General features: G+C 51.2%; 1 protein-coding gene across 1 annotated transcript in view; it reads left to right on the top strand.

The window, feature by feature from the left end:
- Positions 1 to 5,114: 5,114 nt before the first annotated feature.
- PSTPIP1 (proline-serine-threonine phosphatase interacting protein 1) overlaps positions 5,115 to 26,406 on the top strand; it is a 45,177-nt gene continuing 23,885 nt past the window's right edge. The window contains exon 1 of the mRNA XM_044933400.2: positions 5,115 to 5,739. Within this exon, the coding sequence (XP_044789335.1) occupies positions 5,704 to 5,739 (36 nt within the window). The 5' untranslated portion in view covers positions 5,115 to 5,703. The remainder of the gene's footprint in view (positions 5,740 to 26,406) is intronic.

Below are 26,406 nucleotides of genomic sequence, written 5' to 3'. Positions count from 1 at the left end.
ATGGCAGATATTATCAAGGCAACAATGAGAAAAGCGAACATGAAAGTGTCGGTCGCTCAGTCATGTCCGGCTCTGCGACCCTGTGCGCTGTGCACCATCAGGCTCTTCTGTCCATGGGATTCTCCAGACAAGAATACTGGAGCAGGTAGCTATTTCCTTCTCCAGGGGATCTTCCTGACCCAGAGATAGAATCCAGGTCTCCTGAATTGCAGGCAGAGAGGGGCAAGACAAATGCCCCCTGGACCACTGGTGATGCTGTTTCCGAATAAAATTCATGGTAAGGGCCTTCTGAATGCCTAATGTCACCAAGGAGCTTTGAGATGCTCCTTTCTACAACACCTTCCCTTTTCTAGAAGGCTCCAACCTATTGCTCAAGATTCTTCCTGTTTGAGATGAGGTTGAAGGGTAGACTGGGGTCAGATCATGCAGGATCTACAGGCCATGTAAGGCCAATGACTGTTGTTCAAAGAGCATTGAGAAATCATAGCTAAGGTGACAACAGAAAGTACATGATCTAATTTGGTCTGAAAATGTCATCCTGATGTGTGGAGAACAGGCGGTAGTGAGCAGGGTTTCCTACAAGGATGTACATCTTGAAACCCTTTATAATACTATCTTTGGCGTTCTGTTTTTAAGTTAAGTCTGATGGGACAATGAGGCATGGCTTCAGGGCTTAGAGCCTCGGCTCATGCATGGCCCTGTCTCCTACCACCTCCCCTGATGGGTTCTCAGCTTTCCCCTCCCAACTCCTGCCTAGCCACCACTGCCACCCTCTGCCCCCAGCAGGGCCTGGCATAGGTGTGGGGAGGCTCAGTGTTGCCTGGCAGCATTTCAGGATGGGGCATGGCAGCAGCTGTCCCCGCACTGAGCTGACAGCACCGTGGCACATTCAGCAGGTGACTCAGGTCTCCTGCCCACTCCTGACCCATGTACCTAGGGCGTCCTGGTATGAGCGTGCAGTAGTCTTGGGGATCACCCTCTGCCGTGAGAAAGGGAGATGCCTGGCTTGACTTCCCTGCCCCCAGCTGGAGAATGCAGTCTGGTGACTGGCAGGAGGGGAAACCCAGCAGCTGGTGGGTTTCCTCTGAAAGTGAGTCAAGAGATGGAGGGTGCTTGTCCCTCAAGTGTTCCCATGCCCAAGGGGGTGCAACGTTAAATAGCAAAAGAAGCAAGTTCACAGAACATGGGAAAGGGAAAGACTATATTTTAGAAGCTTTAATGGCAATTTTCCCCTTGCCTTGTTAATAAGAGGCCCCACACTTTCATTTTGCATTGATGCTGCAAATGACATAGCTGGTCCTGGCAGAGAGCTATCAGTGAGATCAAGCATGTAAAATGCATGCAGATCCTGCGGGCAGTAATACTCCCTTGATGCTGGCTCGTATTATTGTTTTTGTTGTTTATTTGGCTCAAGAGGATGGATGAACTGGCTTCAGGAGCAAAACCCCTCCAAGGGGCTGGCTGTGGCAATGTTGTAATAACTGATTTTGCATTTTGTTCTGAATCCATGGACCTCCTACTTCTTGAGTTTGAGTTCCTCAGGAGATGTATTCAAATGTCATGCAAAATAGGATGGGGCTCAGCCTTCATGCGAGACTCCCTCCTTAAATAGGAGCAAAGTCTGGCTCCAAGCACAGCTGCCTGGACCTCAAGGCAAATGGTGTTTTGATGCAAATGTGATTATGATTTTCAGGACTGGATTCCCTTCCCCAGGGAAACTGGTGATGAAGGGAGGCCTGAGAGCAGTTCCTTTTCTTCTCAGAGGCACTCAAATGTCTCCCTCCTTCTCCTCTGTCTCCATAATGTTCCACCAGCCCTTCCTCCTGGCCTGCCCACCTAGGGCTCAGCCCTCTCTCAGAGTTATTATAACACCCTCTTCTGGTCTCACCCTCTCCCAACCACTTCCCATTTGGAGAGATCTTGCTAGAACCCATAAGTGGGTCCTCCAGGGTAGAGACCAGGTCTGTGTCCTCTCTGAGCCCCAGTCCCAGCAGGGCCTGCCAGGAATTGGTACCCAGCAGCGTTTGTGGACCTGGTGGACACAGGGCTGTGGTGGTCATGGTGGTTGGCTCTCAACATTCCCATCACCCCAATCAAGAAATCCCCTTCCTGAGGCCGGTGATGGCCATACCTGAGCATGTGATTCTGTCTCATTCTGGCCAATGAGACATGAAGGGAGGTCTCCCCAGAGCCTGGGCAGGGAGGACTTTGAAGAAAATGAGACAAAAGGAGAGGAATCCCTTTTCTTCCTCTGTGGCTATGTGTGCAGTCGTAGACCAGAGCCATTGGAGCTGGAGAAGGGAGACAGTTCAGTTCAGTTGCTCAGTCATGTCCAACTCTTTGAGGCACAGTAAGTTAAGGGAGACAGTAAATGAGAAGAGTCACAGAGAAACTGAGCCGGGGCCCTAATGAATTTCACCCAGGCCATGCTGCCTCCAGACCACTTGTATGGATGATAACACATGTCATCCACATCAGACCCTCTGGTTTTATGTTCTTTGGGGCCAAAGCATCCTTAGACAGTGCAAATAACAAAGGGAAATTGGACGATGATCATGCGCCAGGGCTGGACTCTCATCCAATAGAGCCACCAGCCCCAACAGCCTCTCTGGACTCACATTTTCCAGCTTTGGATCAGAGTGAGAGGTTCTGGAGGAGGCAGAATTGGAGAAAGGAAGGATGAAACTCACTGTTAAGAGAGGTTGTTGGTAACAGACACGAGGGGAAATTAAGACATGGGCTTTGGCATCAGAAAACCTGAGCCTGAAGCCCAACACTCCACTTACCGACTGTGAGATGTTGAACGAATCAGATAAACTCTTTTCTCTTTTTTGATTTTTTGGCCATACTCTGCTGATCTTAGTTTCCCGACCAGGGATCAAACCCATGCCTCCTGCATTGGAAGGGGGAGGCTTAACCACTGGACCACCAGACAAGTTCCAAGTCACATAAATTCTTTAATCTTTGGTTTGCTCCTCTGTGAGGTGAGGATGATGATAAGGGAGGACTAAATGAGGTGGTCCACGTAAAAGACTTAATGATGCCCCCAGTACTCAGCAAGTGTAAACCAAAGCAGAGTTGGCTGTTGGCCACCGAGGTGGCCGAGCCTCAGTGGGGAGTTGAGGAGAGAGGAGGAAGGCCTGACTACAGCAGAGCACTTTAGAGTCTCTTTAGAATCCTCCTATTACTTCCTTCCCTAATTGCTTCAGCCCACAACCAGCATGGCCATCCATCTGGGGCTGCCCTGGCTGGGAAAGGAAGGCCTCATGTGTGCGAGCTTTGTGGCGGGCATTGGGGGATGGGAGGATTTGTGCAGGGAAGGAAGATGAAGGCTGGCATGTCAGGAGGGAGGCTGGGGAGCAGAGAGAGGCAAAGATGTGGAGGTAGGAGTAGAGAGGGGACCTTTGGGGGGAAGGAAGAGGGCTGTTTTGAGCAGAAACTTATGAGGGGTGATGGGAAGAGCCCCTGGAGAGGCAGGGGAGAGAGCCTGACTTGAAGTTTCCTGCTAATAAGAGGGTGTGTGTGCTCAGTGGCTAAGTCATGTCTGATTCGTTGTGACCCCAGGGACAATAGCCCACCAGGCTCCTCTGCCCGTTAGTTTTTTCAGACAAGGATAATGGAGCCCATTGAGTTTCCTCCTCCAGGGGAATAAGAGGGTAAGAGCCTGTCATTAACTGAGGGTTTCTTGTCTGTCTCCAGAACTAGAAGCATCACTCCATTTGGTAGATGGAAACCTGAGGCCAGGGAGGCTGAGTAGGGGCTATCAGAGGTGGTGATGCCATTGGGATGAGGTCCAGCCTCAGCCTTTGGCCTTCGTCATTCAAGGTGATATTGACGTTAGCTGTCTTCAGCTACAAGCAACAGAAAATCCAACTGGGGTGCTTTCAATGCTGGAGATGTTTATTAGCTAGATCCTAGGGATTCTGGGCTTCCCTTATAGCTCAGCTGGTAAAGAATCCGCCTGCCATGCGGGATATCTGGGTTCAACCCCTGGGTTAGGAAGATCCCCTGCAGGAGAGCTTGGCAACCTACTCCAGTATTCTTGGCTGGAGAATCCCCATGGACAGAGGAGCCTGGCAGCTATGGTCCGTGGTTGGGACACAACTGAGTGACTGACACACACACACGGATTCTGGAGGTAGGGGGCTACCACCATGGCCCCACTGCTCTGCAGCTATCCCCAGCGAGTTCTCTCTTGGGAGGTTATTTTGGAGGTATGGGTGTGCCCCATCTCTAACCCCGGGCTCACATTGCTGGCACTTGGGAGCTTAGTTCTCTCCTGCGGCAGCTCTCATCTGTCTGATCACCACAGTCCGTGGTAAGGGAGGCATTGCTGAGGGTGGTGATTTGTGGACAATCCTGATTCATCCCTTCCTGCCAACCCACCCTGGGCTCCGCTCCCCCCACCCCTCCGCCGGCATCTTCTGCTGAGTGGACAGGCCCTTCCTCCCCAGGTGTCTGGGGCTCCGTCCAAGGCTCTTCCCAAGGTAATACCAGACACACAGAGAAAGCCTCAGCACCTGCCCCACCAAAAACAGAAATTCCAGTAATTCCCTAATCTTTTCCAAAGATTAGGGGTGGCCGATGGGGAAACCGAGGCTTGGAGAGCTGGAGGGTGGATTAAAGTCCTTCTGAAGGGTAGGGCCCAGACAGAACAAAAACAGGGGCCTCCACCTGGATTTTTCAAACTCCCCAATTTATGCCTCTGTAATTCTGTCTCTCTCAGTCCAACAACATTCTTCCTGCCTGAAGATTCCATCTTCAGAGGGGACTTCCTGCCCCAGAGAGGGTCTAATCTGGAGACCTGGAGAAGAGGCAGGCTCCATGAGGCTGTTCTCCATTGGCCTAGCTACCTGCTCCCTCTACCTCAGTGCTCTCACCTTCCCCCCACCCCCAGCCCACAGCTATGTCTGCCCCCAGACTGTGACCTCCTCAAGGACAGGACGTGGACTGGGGCATCGTGCATGCAGGGTGTGATGATGTTCTGGGCTGGGTGAGCCCCTCCCTTCCTGAAGTGGTTTTCCAGTGAAGGGTGGAGAGTCTGGCCTCTCTGGACCTGGGCCGGGCTGGGGCTGGGGTGGTGGGTGACAGCACCTGGGTTCCTGCCCTCCTCCTTGCCCACAACTGCAATGGGCCTCAGGCTCGCTGAGTTTGTGGCTCAGAGAACATTCCCCGCTAGAACATCGGAAGGGGGCAAGTGGAGGCGCGTAGCAGGGTGGCAGGTGGCAGGCGGGGCGGCTCCACTTCCTGTGGGGCGCCGGCCCTGGAGCCTGCCCCGGGGAGGTTGCACAAACCTTCCTGCGGAGGCCCCAGGGACCGCCTCTCCCGCTGGCCACTGCCTCGCTGACCCGGGGCTGCCTTCCTTGCTCTCAGTCCTGCAGCCTGGACTGAGTCCTCCATCTCCGCGGGGCTGGCGAGGGGCCGGGCCGGACCGTGGGGCCCTTCCTCCCATCACTGGGCACCAGCCCTTCCTCATTTTGCCGCTGATTCTAGCCCCAAACAAAACAGGTTGAGCCCGTTTCTTCCCTCCGGCAGTCTCTGGCTTACGGCTGCCTTCGGAGGCGCTGCAGAGGGCGCCGCCGGCCGGGGAGGGGGGCCCCCGGGCTAGCCCTGCAGGGACTGGGACGGTGCGCCTGGCTCCTGGCCCTCGTTCAGCCCTGACCGTGGCAGGAGAGCAAGCTTTGCCGTGGCGGTTGCCTGAGGATGATGCCTCAGCTTCAGTTCAAAGATGCCTTTTGGGTGAGTGAAGACGGCTGTGGGTTTCAGCAAGTGGAGTGTGCCTGGGGAGGCCAGCTCAGCTGACATTTCCTCAGGGCGGTGGGTTGGGGATGTGGCTCCCAGAGGGGGGTTTTCTCATAAAAATGATGGCTGATTTTTGATCCTTTATCGTCACGGGGTGAGGGGTGTGACCTGGGCTGTTTCTGAGTTGGAAGCGGCCAATGGGGGTCCTCTGTCTGGGGTACTGATTCCTCTGCAAACTTCAGCAAGCAAGGGATGGATATTCTCTGGGATCCCAGGGCAGATCTTCCTCTGGGAGACCCCCTCTCCACAGCAGGAACCTTTTAGGAGCAACTGATATATGGCTGGGAACTTGATGAGGACTTGTGAGGTAAAGGAGGGAGGGTCACAGGTCTGGGGACCAGATAAACTTGAATTTGGATCTTGGCTCTGCTATTTTGAGGCTGGACAAGTCATTTTACCTCTCTGAGCTTCATTTCCGCACCCACCCCACCCCCCATCTATATGGTAGAGATAATTAACAAACATACTAACTGAATGCGAGAGCTAAACAAGGGGATCTCATGTAACAAAATCCCCTGCATCTCGCTGGAGCACAATCTCTTGCCCTTACCCCACCCCTCTTCACCCTTCTTCCTTGCAGACTTTAGGGGTCCTTCAGGGAGGCAACAGGGCTGGGCAATTCCTTGTTCGCTTTCTTAAATTCAGCGCACGTGTAAATCAAGTTTTTTCCTTGAGAAATTCCAGCACCCAGCTGGCTTGTGGGGGTGAAATTGCTGGGCCCAGGCCACACAGCCTGCAAGCCCCATTTGGACCCCACCGCCTTTTTTTCCTGCTGTCTCTCAGCCTACTGCTCTGCTTCTCAAGCGCTGACTGTTCCCAGTGGCTCCCAGGGAAAAGCTGAGACCTCTCTGGTTAGAGCTGAGGAACGTGGCTGTCCTGAGGGCACCCCCTCCAGCCGCGCAGAGGACACTGGCTCTTTGCTCAGTCGGCCTGGACTCAGCCAACAGTCTGGCCTCCCTGGGCCCTTTCCTGGGGCCTCCAGCCAGGAGGACGAGAGCTAACGAGCCAGGTCTTCCTTCCCTTCCGGGCCACGCTCTCCTTGGGGCCCATGGCCAGAGTCTGAGTGGCTCGCTTCCCGCCTGCTCTAACTGCACAGTAGGCAGAGGGCTGTCTCTCTGGGCCTCCATCTCCCCATCTCTACAGAGAGGGGCTGGAACCAGCCCAGAGAAGCCAAGGAAAGCAGACCTGCCTCAGCCCCTTCCAAGCACCAGGCTGGCAGCGGGGACCCATGCGAGGCATGGGGGGCTGCAGTCAGCAGGGGATGCACAGACTGGACAATGAGTCACTACATTGCTCCAACTTGAAGTGCAAAGCTGGGGAAAGGTTAGGGCTTCCCTGGTGGCTCAGATGGTAATGACTCTGCCTGCAATGCAGGAGACCCGGGTTTGATCCCTGGGTTGGGAAGATCCCCTGGAGAAGGAATTGCCAACCTACTCCAGTGTTCTTGCCTGGAGAATCCCATGGACTTTGGAGCCTGGTAGGTTACAGCCCATAGGGTCACAAAAGAGTTAGACATGACTGGGAGACCCACTCTTTCACTTGAAAATCCAGGTGTTTAGCAGCCCATGGCAGGCCAAGCACACTCTGGCTGTATTTTAGTTCCAGGACATCTGGTCCAGCCTAGAGCCTTTGGTTCCACCTTCCCTAGGACAGGGCTGGCCCGAGGAGCAGCCCCAAGGCAGGATCTGGGCAGGAAGGGGGAGGTGGTACAGGAGGGAGCAGAGCGTGGTGGCAGCATTCTACCTGCGGCGGCTTCCTGTGCAGCATCCCCCCACGCTCTGTGCTCGCCCCACCTCTGAGTCGCGGCAAGTTCTCCTCTCCTCAGCTGCTGGCTCCGGGGGCCTGGGGTAGAGGTGCCGCTTCCCTAGGGAGGGCCAAAGCAGGGAGGGAAAGGCGGATGCCTCCAGGCTCTGAATCCTAACACGTGTCCCAGATGCTCAGCCTGGCCCAGCCCACAAGGACAACTAACCCGAGCACTAAAGATGGGTCAGGCGCTGTCCTCAGGACTATGCATCTATTGACTCATTTAAACCCAGGAAGTGGATGCTATTGTGACACCTATTGTTCACAAGAAGAGGCCGAGGCACAGAGAGCCCCAGTCACTTGCCAAAGTCACACAGCTGGGTGACGCCTGGACAGCTGGCCCCACCGTCTGCGCTCACTCAGGTGCTTCACTACCTCTTTAGCCACAGTGCCCATCACTGGATCTTTGGGCCACATTGGTGAAGGAGGGAAAAACTCAGTCCTTCCTACCTCCCAGAGAAATCAGATCAGATGGGCTCCACAGAGGTCTTCTGAACCCCAATTTACAGACAAAGCGGTAAAATGGAAAAGACACAGTGATCCAACCGCCGTGCGGGTGTTAGGGACAGGGCTCAGCCTGCCCTTCCCCCTGGCTTTCCCCCATTCCATGCCCAGGCAATGCCGTTAACCACAGCTTGGGAACACACTGCCTGTAAATGGCTGGTGTGTAGTGGAAGGAAGCCCCTGAGCTAGAAGGATCGTGTCTAATACCACAGCACTCCCCTTACCTGGCAGCCTCAACCATCCGAAACACAGGTGAGAGCCAGCCCTGTTCACAGTAGCACTTCATTGTGAGCAGGGAAACAAAAGTGGTTTCTGAGGTTCTAAGAGTTTGCATTAAGCTTGCATACTTTACTCATTCCAGATGCCCTATAGCTTTTAGTTAGGGCCCATGAACTCTGATTTTACTCACAGTTTTAACAAGCTCGGTCATGTGGTTTTGTTGACCTATAGATATAGCAAATAGTAGGGATCTAGATGGAATCTGATTGATTAAATATTGGTGGGCCTGACCTGTTAGACCTGTTAGGGACGACAGAGGATGAGATGATTGGATGGCATCACTGACTTGATGGACATGAGTTTGAGTAAGCTCCGGGAGTTGGTGATGGGCAGGGAAGCCTGACATGCTGCAGCCCATGGGATTGCAAGGAGTTGGACATGACTGAGCGACTGAACTGATACTGATCTGTTAGAGACAGTTTCACAGATAGCTGGTAGCCTGATAGTAAGAGAGGAGACAAAAACTTATAAAAAGCAGACACAGTGGTTAGAAGTGGTAGAGTTGACCAGTCCTGTCCCTCAGTAGGCCTATATTTGCAATCTTGTCAGTGTGACCATGCAGTATTTATTCATAGCCTCCTTCTATCTGCAGCCTCACGTTCAGATGCAGGCTTCTGTGGGAGTGAGGCTGGGGCGGGCTAGCCACAGGGGAGGGAAGGGATCATTTGATTTCTGTTAATACACACACAGTGATAAAGAAGATCACAGTTCTGCAGGAAGTTTGTAACTGAGCCTCAGAACAGGGGGCTGTCAGAGAGAAACCTAAGGATAAGAGTACCAGGTGCCCGAGCTGACAAGGCCTTAGAGCTCCTGGAACCTGACTCAACACTGGGCAGAGGGGCAGAGAATCCCAGAGAATGCGGGATTACCACTCCTTTTCCCAGTATACACAGCTTTCCTTGCAGGGGCTCTGCTCCCAGCAGCAGCCAAAGTGTATTGCAAGAAACACCTGTCTGCATCCTCAGCATAGGGCTGGTGAGTGGGCTGTGTGTTTGGTCAATGTTAATAGAATAAGTGGATGAACAGTAAGGGCCTCCACAGTCCTACTGCCTTCCTGAACCCACCTTCTCCTTCATTTTGCTTTAGTTACAGTCAACAGATATTTGTTGAGAAGTGTTCTCTACTAGGTAGTCTAAGCTGGGCCCTCCGATCCTCATCCCCCATCCAAACAGCTGAATGAGACTGTCAGATTACCTTCCCCTAGAAGAAGTCAGGAGAAGGCAATGGCACCCCACTCCAGTACTCTTGCCTGGAAAATCCCATGGACGGAGGAGCCTGGTAGGCTGTAGTCCATGAGGTCAGTAAGAGTTGGGTACGACTGAGTGACTTCACTTTCACTTTTCACTTTCATGCATTGGAGAAGGAAATGACAACCCACTCCAGTGTTCTTGCCTGGAGAATCCCAGGGACAGAGGAGCCTGATGGGCTGCCGTCTATGGGGTCACACAGAGTCGCACACGACTGAAGCGACTTAGCAGCAGCAGAAGTCAGGATCGACTTCTTCTGGAGTCTAGAGTTCTTTGATAATGGACCAGGCACAGGGAGCACCCAGAGCACTGCTCTGAGCTGCGCTTTTCCCTCCTGCTCTCTCATTGCCTCCCAGACCTATACATCCAACCGCCTTTGCAAAGAAGTCACAGGATGTTGTTTTAAGAAGGAAAATCTAGTTCTGGACCAGGTTTTATTAAGACCCACATCCTGTCTTTTTCTGGGTTGTTAAAAGGAAAAGTAATGGCCACATATACTCCTTCTCATGCCTTGCTCTTCCCACCATCATGGCTTTGGGCGGAAACCATCAAAGGGGACCGAGAAACCAGGCCTGAACTTTTCCCTCTGACTTGAGGTTACATTTCTCCCTTTTGAGGCTGGGCTCCAGCTTCATTTGGAAACACTAAGTGAGGAGGTGCTGAGCTCCTCAACAGAGGACAGAGGAGGTACCACTTCCTTCGGTGGGGGAATGACTCACCAAGGATGCGTGGTCTAGGGGCTGGGGGAGAGGCCTGCGGCCCCATTTGTCTGATCAGCTACTGTGGCCTCTTCCCCTCTCCGGTTCTGAGACACTGAGGTTCCCTACTGAGGAGGAGAGTGTGGGGGGACAATCCTCTTCTCGACATAATTTTATCTTGAACATGCATGGGCCTGGGTGTGATTTCCTTATCTTCAAAACACCATTGTTAGTGACTGTATAGTCCTCCAATTTGTGGATTTGGTGGACATGCTGTGAATCCCATGGACAGAGGAGTCTACAGTCCATAGGGTCACAAAGAGTCAGACATGACTAAGTGACTTAGCACACACACATGTGATTTATTTATACAGTCCCCTGTTGGACATTTGGATTCAGTTCAGTTCAGTTGCTCAGTGGCGTCCAACTTTTTGTGACCCCATGGACTGCAGCATGCCAGGCTTCCCTGTCCTTCACCAACTCCAGAAACTTGCTCAAACTCACGTCCATTGAGTCAGTGATGCTGCCAACCATCTCATCCTCTGTCGTTTCCTCCTCCTGCCCTCAATCTTTCCCAGCACCAGGTCTTTTCCAGTGAGTCAGTTCTTCACATCAGGTGGCCAAAGTATTGGCGCTTCAGCATCAGTCCTTCCAACGAATATTCAGGACTAATTTCCTTTAGGATGGACTGGTTGGATCTCCTTGCAGTCCAAGGGATTCTCAAGTCTTCTCCAACACCACAGTTCAAAAGCATCAAGTCTTTGGCGCTCAGCTTTCTTTATGGTCCAACTCTCACATCTATACATGACCACCGGAAATACTGTAGCTTTGACTATACAGACCTTTGTCTTCAAAGTTATTTCTCTGCTTTTTAATATGCTGTCTTAAAAAAAAAAACCAGAGATCATTGCCAACTATTTAGCATTCTGTGTCGATCTTTGTGTATCAAGATTTTGCACTTGACGACCACTTCTTGCAAGTTTCCCACATGAGGAGTCATTCCTGGGTGGGAGGGTGTGGCCAGTTCTCTGGCATTTGGCACTAGCAGCCACTTGGGGACCCCTCATAGTCCTCTGGCTGGGCAGGAAACTTTTCATCTAGGAAAGAGGGATCAGAGTGGCCTGGAAGGGGCTCTGCTGGGAATCAAAGCCCACTCAGGCTTCATGGATGGACTTGCAGCAGGGCAGGGCCCTGTGGCATTGAAGGCCGAGGAGGCCAGTGGCTGAGGAGGGGGTTCTCCTGAGCAGGAGGGGATGGTAGAGGCAGGAGGTAGGAGAGGGGGGCCCCTGGCTGGCCTTCCTTTGCTGCCACCTACGGCACTCCCTGTGCCTTCCTGGCCATGGCTATTGAAAAGGATGAGAACAGACTCTTTCTGTGCTGGTTGCAGAGCTCCTTGAGGCATGGTGTTCTGTGTGAAAAGCACAGAGCCAAGCGATGTGTCTTGTATGCAACCCATTATGAAAAGTGGGGGGAAATAAGCATTAGTGTTGGTATAGGCTTGTACTAGGGTTTCCCTGATGGCTCAGACGGTAAAGAATTCGCCTGTAATGGAGGAGACCTGGGTTCGATCCCTGAATCGGGAAGATCCCCTGGAGAAGGGATTGGCTACCCACTCCAGTATTCCTGCCTGGAGAATCCCATGGACAGAGGAGCCTGGCAGGCTACAGTCCAGGGGCTTGCAAAGAGTCAAACAAAACTGAAGTGACTTAGCACACACGCATGGGCTTGTATTAACAATGAGAATCTCTGGAAAGACACACAGAGAGCTAATTAAAGTGATGGCCTTTGGGGGGAAGTGAAAGAAGAAAGATTGATGGGTTTCAGGGCTGGGTGGCATTGAATATTCTATGTACTTTTCTATAGCGTTTGATTGTTGAACCATGTAAATATATTGCCCAATGAAAATTACATTACACAATTAAAAATGAAAAAGAAGATGTTTATTTCCTGTTCTGTGAAAATTCTTTTTTCTCTGAGTCCCAGATACATCATTCTCAGAGGAGAGGCGGCTGTTCCTGGTTGTTGTTCAGCATCCCTTATGCACCAGGCCCTGTGACACATGTGTCCCCAAATCCACCTTGCAGGGAAGGACTTGCCAATGGCCTCCCATGTCCAGAACGGAGACACAGGGAGGTCAAGTGCCGAGTTCATGGTCATACATCCCAGGCAGAGCAGGGACACCCCTTAGCTCTGTCGGACCCTATTGCATTCTGCCCCTAAATCCAAGGAGACTGGTGAGTTCTTGGTTCAGTTATAATTCCTAAAGGATTAAAGGGTGGCTCCCTATTCAGTAACATTGGTTTCCATGGTTTTGGAAGTAAGGTGATTTCTCTCACCATAATTTTCTGCAAATGATCACAGATTACATATGCCATTAAAAGGAAAATGTTTAAAAAACAAAACTAAGCAATTCCTGTTTTCAAGCTGAGATGGTGTTTTTAGGTGACATTTGTGGTTCAGTAGCATGAACTCTTCCATATACTCTGTGCGCACTTTGTGGTGTGTGTGCCCCCAGGAACCCAAGAACTTGGTTCCTCCACACCCACTCCATAGGATGCGGTCGACCATCTGATGGCAGCCAGTGCTTCAAGGTCGCGTTTGCTCCGCTTTTGTGATGCCTGCAGGTATTCCCCTGTAGCGTTTCCTGGCTGCTGTGTCCTGGGTCAAGAACGTAAGCCCACCTTCGATTTTATTCTTGGTGGAAAACAAGATCTGCTTCTCAAGGTCCTCCTTGTTGTCCAGTTCCCAGGAACTCAGGGACTTTGGCTGGCTTCTCCTGGCACCTCCACACAGCCGGGGTTGCTAGCCCCTGGGATGGAGAGGGAGGGCCCTGCTTGGGCCTGGAAAGGTGGGGGAGGACTTGGGAGCTGGTGGGAGGGCAAAGGTGGAAGGCCTGGCATGGGTAAAGGTGTGGAGGGGGAGCGGGTGCAGTGGGTTTGTAAGATGGGTTTTCTGGCCCAGAGGATTGCGTAGGGTGACTGTAGGAAGGGAAGACCCCGGCTGGGCTTTAAAAGCTCTTGACCAGCCTTGAGTGGAGGCAGAGAGCCTTTCTTCCTTTCTTCACCCTCTCCAGTGACGGGTGTTTCCTCTTATGCAAAAAGAGGCTCGGAGGCTACAGGCTGTGGTTAGGATGCCTGCCTGCCTCAGCTAGAGCCTGTCTGACGCTGCAAACGACATGATGGAGGGAACTAGTTGCAGAAATCGAAACTGCCTCACTTCTAGCAAGAGAGAGTGGTACCCGGTGCCCTGGGGGCTGCCCACGCTAGCTAGGGCGTCCTGCTGGACTCGCTCCGGACGGCCCCCCGTCGCAGGCTTAGTCACTGTCTGTGCTCCAGGCTCAGAATGGGGACAGGCCTCTTTGAAGCTTCCCCCCTCACTTGCTGAGGGGGAACTTGGAGAATCCTTTCTCCTTTCTGAACTTCAGTTTCCTCATCTGTAGGATATTAGAGTGATTCTCAACTGAGATAAAGGCTTTGAGGATGGAGACACTAAGCACAGTCCTCAGGGGACCACGTGCTGCTGCTCAGCATTGGGAGCTAGTAGACCAGGAAGAGATCCCAAGGGATCCTGACTTTTAACTGGATAGGCACCTACAGCGTGAGCCTCATATGTAGGTCTTCCTAATCTCAGGATGCCTCCCCAACTCTGTTCACCATTGGATACTAAATTCCACCATTTGACAGTCATTCCTATGGCTTCAGGTAACAAGATGCAATAGCCCCATGAGGCTGGTATTCTTATTCCTGCTTTATAGAGAGAAAACCATGGCTTATAGAGGGGATGTGGGCCTGGGGGTGCCACCCAGATGGACGTTGGGGCTGCTGGGCTAGGCTTGGCTGCTACCTTCCCCGGTCAGGTCAGAGCGCCCTTGACATTAGCAAGAGTGTGTGGTGGTTTGCTGAGACCTGACACTCTGAGCGATGGATAACAGAAGCAGGCCAGTGAGTGACAGACTCTTCCCCTGGTGTTGACAGGCCACCCACTATTGGGCAACAGGAAGTATCTGCTGCTACTCCAGAGACTAGCAGCCAGGGTGGGGATGGGGCAGCCAGATGGGATCAGGGTTCCCAACTGCGGAAATAGAAAAGGAGAAGCTAAGCCATACTGGAGAGAAAAGGAAGGGGTGATGGGCTGAGTCAGGAGGGTGCTTGACCTATTCAGGGGACAAGGAGGCCTATGCTGCTGGGGCAGAGTGATGGAGGTGAAGAGTGGTTGGAGATAAGATCAGAAATGTAACAGGGGTCAGGAACCCCAATGCCCAGTCGCAGCTCCAGGTCAATTACATACAAATTTCAGGGCAGAGGAGCAGTGGTTTTCAAAGTTCTCCATTGGTGTTGAGAGCTGTGGTTTTTCTGCTACATGGCCATTGCTGACAATGACCATATATCTGGCATTTACCATTTACGTGACCTCATTTGACTCACTTGTGAATTAGTAGAGGATAGAGGGGATTTTTTTTAACCTTATACAATTACTTTTTTGTGGCCAATGTCAATATACATAACAGATAATTTACCATTTTAATCACTTTTAAGTGTGCAATTAAGTGGCATCTGTACTCTCATAATGTTCTACCAACCATCACTACTAATCCCAAAATGTTTTCATCATTTCAAACAGAAATTCTATACCCCTTAAATAATAACTCCTTATCTTGCTCCTCTCATCTACTACTCTACTTTCTGTCTCTATGAACTTGCCATGCTAGGGACCACGTGTAAGTAGAACCAGGCAGTATTTGTCCTGTTCCATTTAGCATAGTGTCTTTAAGGGTCATCTATGTTTTAGCATGTATCAGAACTTCATTCCTTTTAATGGCTGAAAAATATTCCATGCTACGTGTATACCTCATTTTGTTTATCTATTCATCTGTTATTGGGCACTTGGGTTTTTATCTCATTTCATATATTATGAAAAGTGTCGCTATGAATACGGATGTACTAATCACTCATGGCAAATAGATGAGGAAACAGTGGACACAGTGCTGACTTTTAGTTTTCTGGGCTCCAAAATCACTGCAGATGGTGATTGCAGCCATGAAATTAAAAGACGCGTACTCCTTGGAAGGAAAGTTATGACCAACCTAGACAACATATTAAAAAGCAGAAACATTACTTTGCCAACAAGGGTCCATCTGGTCAAGGCTATGGTTTTTCCAGTGGTCATGTATGGATGTGAGAGTTGGACTGGGAAGAAAGCTGAGCACCGAAGAATTGATGCTTTTGAACTGTGGTTTTGGAGAAGACTCTTGAGAGTCCCTTGGACTGCAAGGAGATCCAACCAGTCCATCCTAAAGGAGATCAGTCCTAGGTGTTCATTGGAAGGACTGATGCTAAAGCTGAAACTCCAATACTTTGGCTACCTGATGCGAAGAGCTGACTCATCTGAAAAGACCATGATGCTGGAAAAGACTGAGGGATGACAGAGGATAAGATGGTTGGATGGCATCACTGACTCAATGGACATGGGTTTGAGTGGACTCCGGGAGTTGGTGATAGACAGGAACGCCTGGCATGCTGCGGTTCATGGGGTCACAGAGTTGGACATGACTGAGCGACTGAACTGAATACTGGTTTGAATTCCTGCTTTCAGTTCTTTTGGGTATAAAACTAGGAATGGAGTTGCTGGATCATAAGTAATCCTATGTTTAACATGCTGAGTAACTGCTAAGCTATCAATATTTTCCCCAGAAGCTGCTCCATTTACATTCCATCAACAATGCACAAGAGTTCCAATTTCTCCTCATCTTCACCAGGGCTTGTTATTTCCTGTGTCTTTTCCCCAATCATAGGCATCCTAGTAGGCATGAAGTGGTATTTCATTTTTTTGTTTTTTAACTTTGGCTCTTTTTATTTATTTATTTGCCTATCTTTGTGACATGTGTGATCTTAGTTGCCTGACCAGGGATCAAACCTGGGCCTGCTGCAGCGGAAGTGTAGACCCTTAACCATGGGTCAGGTAGAGAGGTCCCTCACTGGTGTTTTGATTCATATTTCCCAGTGACTAGTGATGTTGAGCATATTTTTACACATTTATTGACAGTTTGTTTATCTTCCTTAGAGAAATGTCTATTCAAGTCCTTTGCCTACTTTTGAATTAGGTTATCTTTTTGTTGTTCAGTTTTTAAAGTTCTTTATATAGTCTGGATAGTAATTAAGTATGATTTGCAAATATTTTCTCCTAATTTGTGGATTGTCTTTTCACTCTCTTGATACTGTCTTTTAACAAAAAAAAGTTTTTTGTTTTGATAAAGTCTAATATATTTTTTCTTTTATTGACTGTTCTTTTGGTATCATATGCAAGAAATCATTGTTAAATTCAATGTCTTGAAACTTTCCCCCTATTTTCTGTTTGGAGTTTTACAGTTTTAGCTCTTACATTTAGGTCATTTATCCATTTTAAGTTAGTTTTTGTATATGGTGTTAAGTAAGTGTCCAACTTCATGCCTTTGCATGTGAATATCCATTTCCCCATCACCTGTGGTTGAAAGGATGGTCTTTTCCGCATTGAATGGTCTTATCCTTGTTGAAACTCAGTTGACCGTATATGTGAGAGCTTATCTCTAGCTTTCTATTTCATTCCATTGGTCTATAAGTCTGTCCTTATGACAAAACCACACTATTTTAATTCTGATAGCTTTGTAGTGAGTTTTGAAATTAGAAAGTGTGAGTCTTCCAACTTTGTTCTTTTTTTCAATGTTGTTGGCTATTAAGGTCCTGCGTTAAGGTGTTTTTTTTAAATTTTTAATTAAAAAATACAGTTGATTTACAGTGTTGCATTAAAGTATACAAAAAAGTGGTTCAGTTATACATATTTTATATATGTGTATATATATATTCTTTTCAGATTCTTTTCCCTTAAGATTATATAAAATATTGAGTGTCGTTCCCTGTGATATACAGTAGCCCCTGGTTGGTTATCTATTTTATATATAGTAGTATCCCTGGTGGCTAAGATGGTAAAGAATCTACCTACAAAGTGGGAGACCTAGGTTCGGTCCCTAGGTCTGGAAGAGCCCCTGGAGGAGGGCATGGCAACCAACTCCAGTATTCTGCCTAGAGAATCCCATGGACAGAGGAGCCTGGCGGGCCATAGTCCATGGGGCCATGAAGAGTTGGACACAACTGACCCACTAACAGTTTCTCTTTTGCAGCTTCCCTAGTAGCTCAGCTGGTAAAGAATCCTCCTGCAGTGCAGGAGACGCCAGTTCAATTCCTGGGTCAGAAAGATTCCCTGGAGAAGAGATAGGCTACCCACTCCAGAATTCTAGTATAAATCTGTGTCTCTATTCCTGCCCTGTAAATAGGTTCATCAGTATCATTGGGGCTTCCCAGGTGGCCTGGGAAAGCCTCATGGTAAAGAGCCCCTCTGACAATGCAGGAGACACAAGAGACACAGGTTTGATCCCTGGGTCAGGAAGATCCCCTAGAGGAGAGCATGGCAACCCACTCCAATATTCTTGCCTGAAGAATCCCATGGACAGAGGAGCCTGGGGGACTATGGTCCATGGGGTTGCAAAGAGTCAGACATGACTGAGTGACTTAGCAGAGCACACTGCTGCTGCTAAGTCACTTCAGTTGTGTCCGACTCTGTGTGACCCCATAGACGGCAGCCCACTAGGCTCCCCTGTCCTTGGGATTCTCCAGGCAAAAACGCTGGAGTGGGTTGCCATTTCCTTCTCCAGTGGATGAAAGTGAAAAGTGAAAGTGAATTCGCTGAGTTGTGTCCGACTCTTAGCGACCCCATGGACTGCAGCCTACCAGGCTCCTCCATCCATGGGATTTTCCAGGCAGGAGTACAGGAGTGGGGTGCCATCGCCACAGGTATCTGCTAATCCCAAACTCCTAACGTATCCCTCCCTGCTTTTCCCCTTAGGTAACCATAGTTTGTTTTCTGCCTGTGGATCTAGTTCTGTTTTATAAATAAGTTCATTTTTTTTTTTTTTTTAGATTCCACATTTCAGTGATGTCATACGATATTCGTCTTTCTCTGTTTGGCTTATTTCACTTAGTATGATAATCTCTAGGTCTATCCATGTTGCTACAAATGGTATGATTTCATTTTTATGGCTGAATAGTATTTCTCTGAATATATGTACCACATCTTCTTCATCCATTCATCTGTTGATGAACATTTAGGTTGCTTCCATGTCTTGGCTATTGTGAACAGTATAGGCATGAACAATGAGATGAAAGAATATTTTTGAATGATGCTTTTCTCTGCATATATACCCAGGAATGGGATTGCAGGATCATATGGTAGCTCTATCTTTAGTTTGTTAAGGACCCTCCGTACTGTTCTGCATAGTAGCTGTACCAGTTTACATTCCCACCAACAGTGTTGGAGGGTTCCTTTTTCTCTACACTTGAAGTGTTTTTATGGGTGAAGAAACAAGTTTGAACATTTCTGAGGTGGTGCTAGTGGTAAAGAACCTGCCTGCCATTGCAGGAGACACAAGAGACTTGAGAGACTTGAGTTCAATACCTGGCTCAGGAAGATTGCTTGGAGGAGAGCATGGCAACCCAGTCTAGTATACTTGCCTGAAGAATCCCCATGGACAGAAGAGCGCTGGCAGGCTACAGTCCATGGGGTTGCAAAGAGTTGGGCATGACTGAAGTGACTTAGCACGCACACATGAGGTTGCCACCAGTCTATGACAACCCCCTCTAACTCTCCCAAGCCTGGACATACGTGGAGAGACACCATCCTTTGAGAGAATCCCCTTGGGATGGTGGGCTCCTCCTTAGAGTTGCCCTACCTTTGGCCCCTGGGAAGGCCCATGACTTCTGAGCTTCCTTGAGTCCCCACCAGCTTTCATTCTTCAAGCACAATTGTCCCATAGGCTGGGGTCACCTACTTCTTCAGTGGACCATGAGAAAGCCTTGAGGGAACTGATGTCCACCTTGGCCTTGGCCTGCTTAGACCTGAGAGGCCTTTGAAAATCAGGATTTCTGATCCTCAACTTCCCAACTGGCAGCCACTGAAGCAAAAGAAGTCCCCTTCTTTGTCACCTCTTGAATGTGTCCCCTTCATTTGGACTAGCTCTGAGACCACTCTCCCAGGCCTGGGAACCCCAGACTGCAGGTGGTAGGAAGGTCCAGAAGGTCAGCTGGGGTCAGTCCACGCAAACAGGGTGAGGTGGTAGGCAGGGGATCAACAGAGACGTCTGGATCGGTGTCCATGGAGCTGTCATGAAAACTTCAATTGTGGGGCATGAAGGTCTGCACAGCATGAGGGTCTGCGCTACTGGAAGGCAGCACAGTAGGCGCTGAGCTGGCGTCTGCACTTGTTCTCACTCTGACCCAGATGAGGATGGAAATTGATGCTGGAGCCGAAGGAACAGTGTGGCTGATTCCAGGGTCAGGGGAAGACCAGCAGCTAAAACTAGGCCTCAGGGCAGGGCAGGAGCTGCCCTGCCATTGGTGGAATTTTATTTTCAGATGCAGACCACCCCTAAGCCTAGAAGGGCTGCAGGTTCAGTGAGGGGAGGAGTTTGCACTCCAGGACCCAGAGGTCTTGGTTTGAGTCCTACCAACATGTTTGGTGCAATGCAGGAGACACAGGAGACAGAGGATCGATCCCTGGGTCAGGAAGGTCCCTTGAGGAGGAAATGGCAACCCACTCTGGTATTCTTGCCTGGAGAATCTCATGGACAGAGACGCCTGGTGGGCTCCAGTCCATGGGGTTGCAAAGAGTCAAACGTGACTGAGTGACTAAACACACACCAACAACGTGTGGATGCAAGTGATGCTGGGAGGGAACGTTAAGCAGCAACGGTCCCAGAGAGGACAGGCTTGCCTCAGGCAGCCCCAGAGCCCCAGGCCCCAGAGGCGGCATCTTGCTCCACTTAAAGATCTGCTTTCTCTCAGTGCTGCTCTACGCCTGATACCCGCTGGCTGTGCTGGCCAGGCTAAAGCAATTCCCAGTCTCTAACACAGAACCCGAAGACGGTGGTGGCGCCATCTTTGTCTCTCACACTGCCTTTAGCACCGAGCGGGCTGCTTGGACTCCATTGCCCTCATGGTTGAGTCCCTCCACCCTCTCAGTTTCTGGCTCCTTGTCTGTATTAAATCTATCACTGTGGTTAAAAGACAGAGATGTGGTCAAATGAATGTTAATGGCCTAATAAAGGCAAGAGCCCCACATGCAGACCCCCAGCAGGTACAGGAGACCCAGAAAGCCCCTGGGCTTGGAGGGTGTTGCAACCAGAGCCCAAGGGTCAGCTCTGAGGTCCAGAACCTGCCAAGGGCAGCAGAGGAGGCTGAGGGGCCTTCTGCAGGGGCTGTTGGGGGTCTCTTCCTGCCTTTGGGGAGGGGTGTGAGGAGTGGGCCCACCTCTGTCTTGAGGAAGTCTTGAGCCCAGAAGAATCTGCCAGTTCTCACCCTGCAGCAGTTTATACCACCAAGCAAGACACCCCACCTTGGCCCCGTGAGCGTCGGAGTCCAAGTGTTCATTCCGCTTTACGGATGAAAAACCTGAGGCTGAGAGACAGGAAGCAACCAGTCGAGATAAGCGTCACAGCTAGGACTCAAACCCAGCTCTCCTCTTTTATTTCCTTTCTTGGTTTACTTTCACTTAATATATACTGATCACCATGGCCACCCTTTTCCAGGAGCTCATTAAGTCTCAGGATGACCTTTGTTGGGCTCCTACGTACATTATTTCATTTAGTCCTCAGGGCCCCTGGGAGGAGGGCAGTGTGTTCACAGTCATTTTATAGAGGAGGGAATCTGTGCACGGGAGGTTAAGTAACTTGCCCAAGTTCACATTGTCTGTATGCATGGGCTTGGCCAGGACCAGAACCCAGTGCCTGGACTCTTTCCACACCCCCTGCCTGAACTTCTTCCTGATAAGGGGGTGCACCCATGGGCCATGGCAGGTATATGTGGTGTGGAAGGGGTGATGCTTAGGGAAAGGGACAAGTAGAAACAGAGCCTTGGCTATTGGTGCTGGCCCCCAGTTCCTGGCTGGTCACTCACAAGCTGGAGCCCGTGCAGCAAGGAGCCGTGGGGCTGGCTCTGCACAGGGTGTGGTCACTGCCTGTCCTTGCTTATGGGTCAGCGTCTCCTCTGGGGCTTAGTGTTTGGGGTGGCTCAGTAACCTCCATCCACCTTCCCCACCTACCCTCAGGCCTGGCCTGACACCTGCCTCCTGCCCACCTGCAGAGGAGCTGTGTGACCGGGGCCAGCCACTCACCTTCCGTGCGTCCGTGTGTGCTCAGTCACTTCAGTCGTGTCTGACTCTCTGCAACCCCATGGACTGTAGCCCACCAGGTTCCTCTGCCCATGGGGATCCTCCAGGCAAGAATGCAGGAGTGGGTTGGCATGCCCTCTTCTGGGGGATCTTCCGGACCCAGGGATCAAACCCAAGGCTCCTGCACTGTAGGCGGCTGCCGAGCCTCAGTTGTCACCTGTGATGGGGCAATCAGGGTACAGTCCTGACCCTGCAGGCTTCTCTGAGAATTAGAGGCATAGAGGGCACGGGCTTCTACTGATCCACATGCCACCCGCCCTGCTCCCTTCTCCTGATCTGGGAACTTGGCCCTGGTTCCCGTTACTTCCTGGGAGGGTCCCACCGCTGGCTCTGCCTGACTCGGGGCTCTCCCCGAGCTGGTCTCAGGCCACCTCTTTAGACACCTGCCCTGACCCTTCAGCCCCCTCGCTGCTCACAGCTCTGAGCGTCAGGCTTCCAGTCTCCCGAACCCAAGGGGCTCAATGCCACCTCCAGGCCTCTGCCCAGACTTGTGTTCCCTCCCTGCCCTGTCCCTTGTGCTAACTTCTGCCCATTTTGGTTTCTTAACGCAGGAGGAAGACATGGGGGATTGAGCTGGGCCTTTAAGAATGGAGGGGAAGTGAGCAGTGCTTCACAGGATGGGGGAAGGGGAGCGCGTAGAGGAGGCCCTTCCTTCCTGATGTTGGAGGAGGCCTACTTGAAACAACAAAGTCACAAAGTAGGAAGCCAGCACGCCCACACAATTGGTGTTGAAGTCGGGACAAGTTATATAACCTCTCTCATCCTCAAATCCTCCCTGGGTCTGTATTACTGAGATGAGGCCCCAGGTTGGCACAGTAGGTCCCTTTCTGGTACTTGTGCTATTCCCCGGCCTCCAAACTCTGCAATGTGGGATTCCTAGGAGCCCCTGAATATTCACAGGGCTCTAACAGCTCCCCTCTCCCCCTCACCCAAGGCTGCAGGAAACAATCAACCCCAGGTCTCCAGGTTCCCCAAAGCTTGTGGCCCAGCTGGGCCCCAGGTCAAGGGCCTGGACATCTCAGGGACCATGCAATGGGGCTGCTTGGGTGAAGAGGCCTCAGCCCAGGGCTCAGTGGAGATCTAGAGCCCTCTGGAAACTCATTTCTAATCCCAAGCCCCAGATTAGCTCATTTAACCACGTTCAATGTGCTTTGTTCCTTAAGAGTCTACTGCTTTTTTGGCCCTCTCTCTTTGATACCTATCCTGAGCCATCTTAGAAAAGCCATAAGTCACCCCACATTTGCCTGCTTACGGATGGACCCCTCCAGTCTTTAAGTCAGGGGACATCCAGACTCAGAACACCTAGTTGGACACATCATCTGAGGCTTGAATCCTCTCTGCAGAATCCCTAACCTGCTTACCAGATCCTAGCTACGGGGCACTCTCGACTCAGCAAAGCGACTTACCTGTGCTCCATATTTGGGGCCACATGGGCTCTTGGAAAGTCCTTCTTTGTACCAATCTGGAGTTGGCCTCCCTGTCTACTTCCCTGTGAGTCCTGGCTGAGCCTCTGGGGACACCAAACACAGATGCTCCCTCTTCTGCTGAAGGCCCCACTGCTGCTAAGTCGCTTCAGTCGTGTCCGATTCTGTGCGACCCCATAGACGGCAGCCCACCAGGCTCCCCCGTCCCTGGGATTCTCCAGGCAAGAACACTGGAGTGGGTTGCCATTTCCTTCTCCAATGCATGAAAGTGAAAAGTGAAAGTGAAGTCACTCAGTCGTGTCCGACTCTTAGCGACCCCATGGACTGCAGCCTACCAGGCTTCTCCATCCATGGGATTTTCCAGGCAAGAGTACTGGAGTGGGGTGCCATTGCCTACTCCTGAAGGCCCTACAAAGGCCTACAAATGATCACATTCCTTACTAGCTCCTCAAGGGCTGAGGCCTGGGACCTTCTCTGTACCCAACCCTCCTCCTGGGATTCTCTGGGTAAACATCCAGCTTGCTCACTGAAGTCTCTGGTTCATCCATCCATCCATCCATCTATCCACCCATTCATCCATCCATCCACCCATTCATCCAAGCCATACCTGAGTATCTGTTCTTTGCCATCTCTCAGTTTAGCAATCAATAATGGTGGAGACGAGACCTACTGTGGGGTACTAGCTGTGGGGCAGTGGAAAAATCCTGGCTGCTATTCATTGACTTATCTTCTCTGAGACTCAGTTTCTTTATCTGTACAATGGGGGTAGTAACATGTTGTACGAAGTAGAGGGGACGGGTCTGTCTGGCTTATTTAAGGTGCTGGGTAACTAGTCATTGAACTGCAAACAAATGGTCTGGTCTTCTGCTCGGGGCAGCTCAGGAGCCAGCTGTCATGAAGGCACATCCACGTGAGCGCCTCCCTATGTCCGCAGCCTTTGTCCAGTCTATTTGCTGAGCATTGCTGTATAGACGTGGGCACTGGGACCCAGGAGGCAAACCGCCCCACGCCCTGCCTTCTCCAGAGTTCAGTACTCACTTCCTCAGGTGTTCTGACAATCCCAGTGGTTTTGCGTCTCTGCCCACAGCAGACAAGCAACAGTGGACTGGTAGCTAGTAAGCTAGCCATGGTAGGCGTTGGCCACAGAAGTCCCTTCTGTTAAATTGCGGTGAAATTAGAAGGCGAGGTCGCCCGAGTACCGTGCAGCCTATAACCGTATTCAAAATTGCTGTCCTTGGCTTCTGGGGCTTCCTGAGATGAAAGCAGTGAGTCCAGTCTCCCTGCTCTGTCTCTCCTCCCACCAGTAAAAGGTGGTTTAAAAAAAAAGTTAGATTACATATCTAAAGAGCCTAGCAACCCAAGAGCATGTCAGTCATTAGAAAGGTTTCTGACAAGAATGGTAAGCATTTTATGAAACAGACTCTGAACTTGGTAAGGCGCAAGCAGGAAGCTTGAATTTTTTCCTTCCGCCTTCCAAAGCGGTAGTGGTAGCTCTCCCTTCCTCACCCCTGGGCGTGTGATAGAGCGTGTCCAGTCCTTTTCAGGTCTAACTCCCTCCAGTTCAACCTCGTATCCAGATCTCACTTTTCTGTTCACTTGAAAGCTCCCCAGTCTCCCCGACTTTGCCTGTGATTGGAAGCCTATGATGCGCGCGGAGCACAGGGTCAGGTCTCTGTCACGCCCACTGCTTACTGCTTCTGGCGTCTCTACAGACGGCGCGGGTGTGGGGTCGGAAGGCCTAAAGGGATGAAGGGTCTTATTTTCCTGGTGCAGTTGCTGCTGGTGCAGCAGGTGACTGATGCCCACAGGTCAGCTCTTCCTCTCCTGGCTACTTTTGCCGGTCCTTTGGGGACCTTGTCCCCTGGCTATCCCACTCTCTTCCCTGCAGCTGCCCACGTCTGATCCCTCCCAGCTGCACCCCATCATCTACTCCATGCAGCTTTTTTCAAGGGCTCCTCCTTGGCTGCCAGGCATTTCTCACCAGCCAAGACTTACAGGCAGCTCTTCCCAGCCACCTTCCCGGCCTCCACTTGGTTCCCAGGAGACGTATGGGTATCAGCCCCCAACCACTCCCTTCCAGGCCTCACACGCCCTCAGACTCCCCTTGGGCAGCTCCAGCCCACCCCTGACTTCAGACATCTCCAGGTAAGATGCAGTTATGGTTGCCATGGTTTCCAAAAGCCAACAGACACACAGCAGCCTCCAGGCTGAAAGGACAGTTGAAGGTCACCTCCTCTCCCCAAACCCATAACACAGTCAGGCGGCCCCAGAAAGGACAAGGGCTTCACCAAGAGTACCCAGCTTCTTCCTGGCAGATCAGACTTGTGACCAAATCCCAGGCCTCTCCCTCTAAGGTGAGAGGCTTAGCTGTCCTCTGAGATACTTTATAGTCTGGAATTTCATGTAAGGGAACATTTGAAAAAGCTTCTGCAGCCTTTTAAATGGACCCTCTGGTGGGGAAGGGTGTATAACTCAGTAGGAGGATAACTCGGTGTTTTCCATCCTTGAGCAGCTGGGTTCCATCCGGTGAGAGCCAGCCAGAAGGGGCTGGTGAGAGCCAGGGGTGGGGGCCAGGGCATGGGGAGCTGCTCTTGCTGAACAGCTACTGAGTTCAGAGCTTTGCAGAGAGGTGGGGGATGCGCTAAGATCTGGCCTGGGAGAGCAGGGCTCAAAACCTGGCTGTTTCCCACCGACTTCTGAGCAGGTAGCTAACCTCTCTGGGTTCCGTTTTTGTCATCTGTAAAATAGGGGTAATAATCCTCAGCCCCGTTGCCAGCTCAGGGCAACCTCTGACCTTGTGTTTCCTTGTCTCATCTGTGTACATTGTTTCGCCGGCTTCTTAGATCAACTGTAGGTGGAGGGAACCATTAGGCCTCTTGTTACAGGGAGGGAAGTAGAAGCTGAGAGTGCCCAGGACCACAGGGTGGGGTGTGAACCCATAAATGGTCTGCTAAACTCTGTCCAGTCTCTCAGCCCAGGCCTGGGCCCCGTCCCTAAACTGGGCAGCCAGTCTGCCCCCAGGGGGCTGTGCCCACTTAGGGTGGGCTGTCTGGGGCCAGGAGAGGTTGTCCTCCCCAGGCATTTCCTAGATGAGGAAACCTGGTCCTGAGAAGGGAAGTGGCTTGCTTGGGGCTCTGGTCTCTGTGGCCCAGCCAATGCAGCCACCAAGAATGGCATGGGTGTGACAAGGAGGAAGTGGCAATGGGTACAAAGCTCCCTCTGTACTTGCGCAGTGGGGGCATGGCAGGGCTGGGGCTGGCTTGCCAGCCTGCACTGTGGCTCACATCCAAGGCCATCCAGCCATGGGAGCAGGTGGGCCATCCCTGAGCAGAGACCAGAGCCCCAAGCTTGTAGGCTTCTCGCATGCCCCCTTCAGGTGGAGGCAGGAATATGCTT

This window comes from Bubalus bubalis, chromosome 20 (genome assembly GCF_019923935.1).
Source record: "Bubalus bubalis isolate 160015118507 breed Murrah chromosome 20, NDDB_SH_1, whole genome shotgun sequence".
NCBI lineage: Eukaryota > Metazoa > Chordata > Mammalia > Artiodactyla > Bovidae > Bubalus > Bubalus bubalis.
The sequence above is the reverse complement of the archived record's forward strand: the minus strand, read 5'-3'. Positions and strand labels throughout refer to the sequence as shown.